Source organism: Juglans microcarpa x Juglans regia, chromosome 2S, assembly GCF_004785595.1.
Source record: "Juglans microcarpa x Juglans regia isolate MS1-56 chromosome 2S, Jm3101_v1.0, whole genome shotgun sequence".
Lineage (NCBI taxonomy): Eukaryota > Viridiplantae > Streptophyta > Magnoliopsida > Fagales > Juglandaceae > Juglans > Juglans microcarpa x Juglans regia.
In genome coordinates, this window is record NC_054597.1 from 6,428,497 (window position 1) to 6,438,302 (window position 9,806).

Consider the following 9,806-nt stretch of genomic DNA (forward strand, 5'->3'; position numbering starts at 1 on the left):
ATAGGCTTTTTCCTCTATCTATTAAACTGAGAAAGGTTAAGGTGGCTTTAAGAGAGTGGAACCGTACTGTGTTTGGTAAGACTAATGTTACCATCCATGAGCTTGAGCAACGTATTGGTTGTTTGGAAGATAGGCTTCAAAATTGTTTTAATTCTAAGGATCATCATGATCTTTTGAAGTCCAAGCCGGATCTTTTAACTTAGATGGGTAGAGAGGACATTCGTCTTTCTCATATGGCCAAGAAAGGCTGGCTAAAAGACGAGGATCAGAATTCGAAATTTTTCCATACTTATCTAAATGCTAAAAATCGTAAACGTGTTAATGAGATGGGTTTGGTTGATGGTACCATTTTAAAGTCATCTTTTGATATTCATCATGCTGATGTGGAGTATTTTCAGGATTTTTTAGGGGTGAGTGGTAATAATGATTTGCCAATTTTAAGTGATTTGATTTCTCCAATGGTTACTGCTGAAGAAAATCTAGAGATTTGTAGAACTCATTCTCTTGAGGAAATTAAGAAAGCTCTCTTTAGTATTCTCGTTGACAGTAGTCCTGGCCCAGATAGTTTTGGTTTTGGTTTCTACAGGGTTTGCTAGGATCTGGTTAAATATGATTTGTTCGGTGCCATTTCTGATTTTTTCAAAATCACTCTCTTCCTAGATTTTATACTACTTCGTTTATTGTTCTGATTCCTAAGGTAGATAAGCCTTTTGGTTTTGATAAATTTAGGCCTGTCAGTCTTTGTTCAGTGGTATACAAGATCTGTTCTAAGATTAATATCGGTCGTTTGACAAATGTACTTTGTAAAATTATTTCTCAAAGGCAGGGAGCATTTATCCCTGGACAGAGTCTTTCTGAGAATATCAATCTTACCTAAGAGATGGTTCATTCTATTAACAAAAATACTAATGGGGGAAATGTTTTCGTCGAGCTTGACATATCCAATGCTTACGATCGTGTTGACTAGAATTTTCATTTACATGTCTTGGATGCTTTTGGTTTCTCTTCTCCTGTTTGTGATCTGATTAAGTCTTGTATTACCACCCTGTGGTATTCCATTATGATGAATGACATCTCTATAGGTTTTTTAAATGGTGAACGTGGGTTGAGGCAAGGGGACCCGCTTTCTCGTCTTCTTAATAAGTCCTTTAAGGATGGTATAATTGGTCAATTTGTGCAAGCTAGAGGTACTCCTCTTATTTCTCACCTCATGTATGCAGATGATACTGTGATTTTTGCTAATGGTGGGAAGAGATCCATAAGGGGTTTGATGAAGGTTCTAAATCTTTATGAACATTGGATAGGTCCGGTTCTTAGTAGAGAGAAAAGTGCTATATTTTTTTCTAAAAGAATTTCTCTTTCTAGGAAGTCATCCATCCTTCGGATTACAAGTTTTTCTGAGATTTCATTTCCTTTCAAATATTTGGGTGTTCCTATTGTGGTTAGCCGACTTAAAGTTAGAGACTTTAGTGAGTTGCTTGGTAAGATCAAAAAGAAGATTACGGGTTGGAAAATGAAAATGCTTTCTAACGGTGGTCATACTATTTTGATTTGTCATGTCTTGTTGAGTATGGCTACTCATCTTTTGGCTGTGCTACATGTCCCTAAAACCGTGATCAAGGTATTGAATAAGCTCCCGAGTTCCTTCTTTTGGAGTGGCTCGGAGGGTAATTTTAAAAGGAAATGGATTGCTTGGAGTACTATCTGTAGGCCTGTTGAGGAAGGTGGCTTGGGTATTCGGGACTTTGGTGGTATTCAAAAGGCTTTACATTTGAAACTTGTTTGGCGCCTTATTACGGGCAAATCCTTATGGATGGATTTTTTTAAGGGTAAATATGTTCGGGGCAATCACTTATCGCTCTTAGAACTGAAAACGGGTACTCAATTTTGGAAATCTCTTGTCAAGAGTATTCATGATGTTTTAAGTAATTCTAAGTGGAAGGTTCGTGAGGGTAATATTTCTTTTTGGTATGACAAGTGGGATGATGATGGTCCTCTTTGTGATCATTATCCGGTCATTGAGCAGCTTATGTTGAAGATTAAAGAGTGTCGTCTGGATAATGGGTGGGATATTCCTCTCCTGGAAAGGCTTGTGGTTACTCAAAAAGTTTCTGAGTTGTGTCAGTCTTTGGCTCGGAGGAAGGATGGGCACGATATTTTAATTTGGTTAAAGGACACGGATGGTAATTTCACTACTAAAAGTGCTTGGGATTGTATCAGGATTAGGGCGTCTCCTTTACCTTGGGCCCTTTGGATTTGGCATAATACGCTTCCTAAAAAAATTTCTATTATGATGTGGAAGTCTTTCCACAACTGCTTGAGTATTGATGAGAAGATTAAAATCGTTGGGATCCCTATGGTTTCTAAATGTATTTGTTGTTCTAGGGGTAATGTTGAGGACTTGAATCATGTGCTCTGTACTGGGGACTTCACTCATCAAATCTAGAGACTGGCTGATGTTCAGTTAGGCATGCAAATGGGTGTTTTTCATACCTGGCAAGATCAAGTTAATTTCTGGTCTCGTTGTGCGGTTAGATTTCCAAAGGTAGGATTATCTTTGGTCTCCTCCTTTTCATTATTCTTGGAAAATTTGGGATTGGCGTTGCAAAGCTCAGTATGAGGATAAGGTTGATAATGTTGTTTCTATTTGGCATGTTATTAAATTTTGGCTTCGTAAGATTATGCAACTGAGCATGAAAGTTTCTAAAATTTCTTCTCAGGATGTTGCTATCTTGAATAGATTGGATATTTCGATCTTAGTTCCAAAGCCTAAGAAGGTGCGTGTTGTGCGTTGGTCAAGGCCTCAACATGGTTGGGTGAAACTTAACACTGATGGTAGTAGTTTGGGTAACCCGGGGCAGGCTGGTGCATGGGGTGTTATTAGTGCTAATTGTGGCAAGTTGTGTCAGGCTTACTTTGTGACTTTGGGTCATGGGTCTAACAATTTTGCTGAGCTGAGAAGCGTGTTGGAAGGTGTTCGGCGTTGTTATAATCTTGGGTTTTACCGGGTTGAGATTGAAACATATTCTCAATTGATTGTAAATTGGATTACTAAGGGGAAATGTAACATTTGGTATTTAGATGATTTTTGGGAGGACTTAATTGGTTATCTTAATTGCATGGAATATCGTGTTTGTCACATATTTCGTGAAGGTAATACAGTGACTGACTTCCTTGCTAAGTGGGGTGCTAGGGGCTTAAATATGGATTTGGTTAATGGTGATTCTCTGCCTGGTCAATTAAGAGATCTTCTTCGTTTAGATAAGATGGGGTCTTCCTCGCCTGGGTATCTTGTAGGTTTGTCATTGGTAAGTTTGTCTTTTGATTATTTTATTTCATAACATTATTTCTATGTGCGGTCTTTGTTGCAGGTTGCAGGTTTAATTTATTTATTCAGGATTGTTTTTGGTTTGTTTAGGTTTGTATTTTCAGAACAATAGTGATTTTATTAAGGATGGTTAGTTGGTTTTTTTATTCTTGGGTTTTTTATTATTTGCTTCATTGTATATCCCAGGAGTCTCGTTGTAACCACGGTTTTACTCTGCCACAAGTGAGGACTATCAATAAAATTGAGGTACCGTCATCTTCATAAAAGAAAAAAACAAAACAAAAAACAAAAAGAAACATATATATAAGTTTTGATTTTCAAAAGATTGCCTTTGATTAAAATAATTTGGTGTACTGTATAACATATTTTTGCTAAATATTACAAAAGAGAGTAATAACATTTTCTTTAATGATACATACAAGTTAAATGTATGGTAATTATTAAAACAAACTCGATTCATGCCTCCCAAAACAAGTACTTTCTCGCTGGACAAAAGATCAGAGTTGCTAGGCTCCTATATATATATGGAAGAAACGACATGAAAAACAAATTATTATGAATAGTCTTATAAAGAAGATGGACTTTTTAATCCAACCCAGAGACAGAACAATTTGATAGAAACAGAAAACTAATAAAACGTTTTGCACAATAACAGTAAGAAGCAGAGGATATAGAGAAAGCATAGGATAAACTTCCTACTTTTCATTGATAAACAAACAGCCTATAAATAGGCTAATACATAACTGAAAGCAACTTGAAAATAGGCACTATCCCACGTTAAAAACAAACTCCTATGATTAGGCAAACAAACTCACTAAAGACTAGGACAACACAAACAAACTTACTGACAATCCTAAAGACTAGGACAACCCACGTGCAAATTATTAAATTTCCTCAACAATCCCTCCCTTAAACTGATGTTCCAGACATAACATCCAGTTTAATAAGAGTTAAACTTTGAAGCTCCATCCCTCAAATTGAAATATTTGAAGTACAAACACCAAGTAGCTTCCTGAGCTTCTGAAATGCAGGAAACTTGATAGGCTTGGTTAGAATATCAGCGATCTGGTCTTCACTTCTGTAGTAAATAAGATTAATGACTCCATCATTCATGAGATCCCTCAAGAAATGATACTTCACATCTATATGTTTGGTTCGACCATGTAAAACCGGATTTTTTGAAAGCTTTATTGCTGAACTGTTGTCACAATAAATCTGAGTAGGTCCATCCTCCTTGAAATGCAGCTCTTTATGGATTTTCTTTAGCCAAATAGCTTGACAAGCACAAGCTGTTGCAGCAACAAATTCAGCTTCAGTGGATGATAATGTGACAATAGGTTGCTTCTTTGGTGACCATGAAACAACTCCTGTCCCCATCATGAAAACATACCCAAATGTGCTTTTTCGTTCATCTGAATCTCCTATTTTTCTCCATTCTTGTAGAACAGCCCAAACTCCTTAGTACCTTGCAAGTACCGAAAAATTCTTTTTGCGGCCAAGAGATGAATCTCTGTAGAACATTCCATGTACCTGCTAATCACACTTACAACATGCATTATTTCAGGTCTTGTTGTCGTCAAATACATTAAACTCCCCACAATTTGTTTGTAAATAGTGTCATCAACCTTTTTTCCTCCATTATCCTTTTTTAGCTTCATACCAAACTCAGATGGAGTATTTATAGGATTACAATCCTTCATCTGAAATCTATCCAAGATTTCTCGCACATACTTCTTTTGAGAAATAAAAATTCCAGTAGAAGACTGTACTACTTCAATGCCAAGAAAATAATACATCATGCCAAGATCAGACATCTCAAATTCAGCCATCATGGATTTCTTAAAACTTCCAAGAAAAATGCATTTTTCTCCCTTGTTATCTAGCTTCCTCCTCTTCTTATCTGGAATATGGGCATAGGCAATACACCCAAAAATCCGGAAATGATCTACAGGAGGTTTCCTTCCTCTCCATGCTTCCTCTGGTGTCATATTTTGAACATCAAGTGTAGGACTTCTGTTCAATATATGAATGCTCCAATTAACTGCTTCAGGCCAGAAACTTTTTGGAATGCCACTTGTTGTCAAAAGGCTTCGCACCATATTCATAATAGTGCGGTTCTTCCTCTCGCATACACCATTCTGTTGGGGTGTATAAGTTGCTGTAAGTTGTCTCTTGATTCCATGGTTCTCACAAAAAATTGCAAATTCATGTGAGTTATATTCTCCACCGCGATCCGTGCGAAGAACTTTTATTGGGTTGCCAACTTCTTTCTCAACAAGCGCTTTATAGCTTTTAAAAGCTACAAAGGCTTCGGGTTTTTCTTGCAAAAAATATACCCATATCTTACGACTATAATCATCAATGAAGGTAATTATATATCTTTTACCTCCATTAGAATGTGGTGTTATTGGCCCACAAATGTTGGAATAATCAAGCTCCAATATTTTCTTCGCTCTCCAAGATTTTCCTTGTGGGAATTGATTACGGTGTTGTTTGCTAACAACACATTCTTCACAAACTTGAGATGAAGTTGTAATTTGAGGAAGCCCCGTCACCATGTTCTTATGTTGTAGTGTTTTCAAACCGCCAAAATTCAGATGCCCATCGCAAAAGTGCCATAGCCATGCCTCATCTTTTAATTTTGCTGAGAAGCACGAATGAGCGGTGTTATGGAGATAAAGTGGGAACATACGATTTGTCGTCATGTTAACTTGAGCAATTAAGCCCAACATTGCGTCTTGAATCTGACATACTCCATCTTTGATAAAAATTTCGTATCCTTTTTCTTGTAATTGACCCACACTAAGCAAGTTGGTCTTTAAATTTGGCACAAAAAGAACATTAGCGATAGTGTGGGTGGAATTTCCTTTGGTTTGGATTGTTACCTTTCCTTTTCCCATAACAGAAATTTTGGAGTTGTCACCAAACTTAATAGAGCTGCGAAAGGATTCATCCAAGTTAGAGAATGCCTCCTTCTCTCCACACATGTGGTTGCTGCAGCCAGTGTCTAAATACCACATGTTTTGTTGAGTTTCTTCCTTCACGTGACACACCATCAAAAGAGACACCTCTTCTTCCTTTTCTGCAAAGTTAGTTTGATCTCCACTTTGTTTATTCAAATCAATTTGACATTCTGATTTATAATGGCCATACCTATGACATCTGTAACATTCAACATTGGACTTGTCTGCTGACTTTGATCTATAAGTTGTTGAGTGGTGGCCTCCGAGTCCTCTTCCTTTTTCTTGAAATTGACTTTCTTGATGATGATGATTTTGTTGTTGGTTCCCACGATCATTGTTGTTTCTGCCTCCTCTACCTCGATATCTGCATGTTCCTCGTCCTCTATCAGCTCTATTGGGTGTAGAGTGATTTTCTGTTAAGGCCTTCAATGCTTGTTCTTCTTTTTCCTACTGATTAATTTTTTGCTCATGAACCAACAAAAAACTTTGTAATTCATCAATTGACAGTAAACCAACATCATTAGCTTCTTCTATAGAACATACAACAAAATTAAATTTTGGTGTCAAGGTTCGGAGAATCTTCTCAACAATGAGAACATCCTCTGTCTTGTCACCATGGATCTGCATCTTGTTAACGATTGCCATCGTTCTTAAGAAATAGTCTGTAACTGATTCTCCTGACTTCATTCAAAGCATTTCAAACTCCGAACGAAGTGCTTGAAGCTGCTACTTCTTAGCCCTTGTTGTACCTTGGTACTTCTTCTTCATGGAATCCCAAATATGCTTGGCAGTGTCCTTGCAAAGAATGGTTTCCAAGATTGAGCGATCAATAGCTTGGAAGAGATAATTCTTTGCTTTAAGATCCTTTAACTTCAACCCTTCAAGCTCTGTCTTTTGCGCATCTGTCAGTACAACACCTTCTGCTGGTTCTGCTATTCCAGAAACAATAACCGTCCAATATTTTTTGGACCTCAAGAAGTTCTCTATGAGCATGCTCCAATGGTCATAGTGACCATCAAAGCGTGGATGGCTGGCTGTACAAAACTTCAGAAGCCATCAATTTCACTTATACTTTCCTCGAAACTTGTCTCTGATACCACTGATAGAAACAGAAAACTAATAAAACGTTTTGCATAATAACAGTAAGAAGCAGAGGATATAGAGAAAGCAGAGGATATACTTTTCATTGATAAACAAACAGCCTATAAATAGGCTAATACATAACTAAAAGCAACATGAAATAGGCACTATCCCACGTTAAAAACAAACTCCTATGACTTAGTAAACAAACTCACTAAAGACTAGGACAACCCACGTGCAAATTATTAAATTTCTTCAACACAATTCTAATTGAGTAGTCCCAAAACATGCCCAGGAGACTAATTTCATGGGTAAGAACTAAACAAAAAATGGAGTTGCATGGCCGGGGGAGAGAAAAAAGGAATGAAGACAAATTGGCCATCGAGAAAACTAATTAAATTGTATTGGATGCAGCATATTCTCTTTACATCAAAATGAGCTCTATTTATAGATAAAACAAAACTAGAATAGGTGAACTAGTATTTCTAATAGCGTGGATCTAACTTCTGGTTTGAGTTCGAACAGTGCTATGTTTACTTTGTTGCTAGCATAAAGCTGGACATAAAAAAAGGTATGATTTTTTTGCTTTACTCTCAACTCTGAAACAGTAGTGTGGAAAAAGTAGAAGGCAGTCAAGAGCTACTCGGAGGAGCTAAGACCATAAAATGTACATGTTTGCATGCTTCATTCTAGTACCACAAGATATATATCATAGACAATATCCATGTTCAATGATACATTAATCATGGCATTTTCTTCAAGATATATATATATATATATATATATATATATTCAACCAGAAGACCAAATTATATATGTAGCCCATAAAATGAAATTGGGCAAATACTGCGTCGAAGAAGTTTTTATTCGCCTTAATATTTAAGACAATAATAATGGTTCAACGTCTAAAGACAAGGCTATGCCGCTGTCCATACTTGCAATTGTTGATGCAGAAACCACATCATACTGATCGAACATTTCAGTCTTGAATGTAAGTACCTCTTCAAAGTTTTGCGACATTTGCAGTACTGCCTCCAACTCTTTTGCCACCTCTTTCATTGAATTCAAGCACCTTTTCACAAGGTTGGTGACTACAATAATCTCTTCCTTCTTAGCTTCCTTCAAAACTCGATTATCAATAACATCAAACAAATTGTTTTCTTCCATTGAATTAAGGAAATATGTGGCTAGACTTTTGGTTTCTAGTGTCCCTTCAGAAGAAATCGCTTTTTCTCTAGTTAAGAGCTCAGTTAGGACAACACCAAAGTTATAAACATCACTTTTTTCTGTAAATTGACTTGATTGGAAATACTCAGGTCCAAGTATCTAAAAGTGCCATATAATAGTGTGGTCAGGTGAGTTCATAGCAATAGATCTTGAAGTCCCAAAAGCCCCCGATTTCCAATTAATGAGAACCTCGCCCTTAATATATTTGGGTATATTAATTATTTTCTGTCTTTATAATTAATTAATTGTCGCAATAAGTCGAATTAATTTAATCCACAGCCAATCGTGACCAACCAACTGAATGTTAGAGCAAGATAACTTTCTAGACTTTGTCAGAGATGTTGAGATCTAGAAGAATAGAAAACAAAAACAAAAAAAAAAAAAAAAAAAGATTATTTTAGAATAATCTATTTGACTTTGTCAAAGAGGTTGAGACGAAAAGTGTACGAATGTTTGAAGCACTTCGAAATAAATGTCAGGTGAATCAATTTCTTCTTCACTTGGATCCAAATCAATGACTTTGAAATTAAGACATTAATGAAACATATAAGAAACTAATTCAAATTAATTGTTTGAAGTACTCCAACGCATGAAGTAATCAACTAAGTTATTGGCCATGCTTGTGATGTCAAATTTTGACTTCACATATTGCAAAATGATTTTTGAATAATTCCATATTACCTGAAAATGTTGTTATTTATTAGTTTAAGAAAGCTTTAATCATATTATTGACTGATATTTTTTAATATAAGCCGAAATATGATTTGGTGATCCAAGAAAAAGGAAAATTATTTTCATAGTGTTGCAAACTTGCAAGATATTAATGTTGGAGGATAGAAAATGTGAAGGAAGATATATAGAGTGCTGTGTTAATATTTTTGAAAAATCTCACAATTCAAAAATATGAAGATCCTCTTCGATATGGGAAAAGTTTAAGATCTCTCTCCATCTTCGAATTAAGATGTCTTATTGGATTTTGAAACAAGAAAGAGAAAATGTTAAATAAAAATATTATAAATTAAAAAATTATTTGAATATTATAAATTAATATTATTTTTATTATAAAATTTGAAAAAATTGTATTATTTTTTATGTTTTATTTAGGAGTTTGAGAAAATTGTAATGATTAGGTAATAATTAAATGAAAAATTTGGAGATTTAAAATTAAAAATTGTTTTATATTTGAGTGATGTTTGAGAAGAAAATAT

General features: G+C 35.6%; 1 protein-coding gene across 1 annotated transcript; it reads left to right on the top strand.

The window, feature by feature from the left end:
- Positions 1-203: 203 nt before the first annotated feature.
- LOC121252418 lies at positions 204-3,384 on the top strand. Its single transcript, XM_041152024.1, has 5 exons — positions 204-587; positions 698-751; positions 1,031-2,183; positions 2,611-3,286; positions 3,372-3,384. The coding sequence occupies exons 1-5, from the start codon at positions 204-206 to the stop codon at positions 3,382-3,384; spliced, it is 2,280 nt and encodes a 759-aa protein (XP_041007958.1).
- Positions 3,385-9,806: the final 6,422 nt, after the last annotated feature.

Excerpts from the sequence above, each read along its gene's own strand:
- LOC121252418 (XM_041152024.1), top strand. The coding sequence starts at position 204 with ATGGGTAGAGAGGACATTCGTCTTTCTCATATGGCCAAGAAAGGCTGG. Across the intron at positions 752-1,030 it reads CTGTCAGTCTTTGTTCAGTG|TCTTGTATTACCACCCTGTG; the intron begins GTATACAAGATC and ends GATCTGATTAAG. Across the intron at positions 2,184-2,610 it reads TTGGTTAAAGGACACGGATG|CTCAGTATGAGGATAAGGTT; the intron begins GTAATTTCACTA and ends GGCGTTGCAAAG.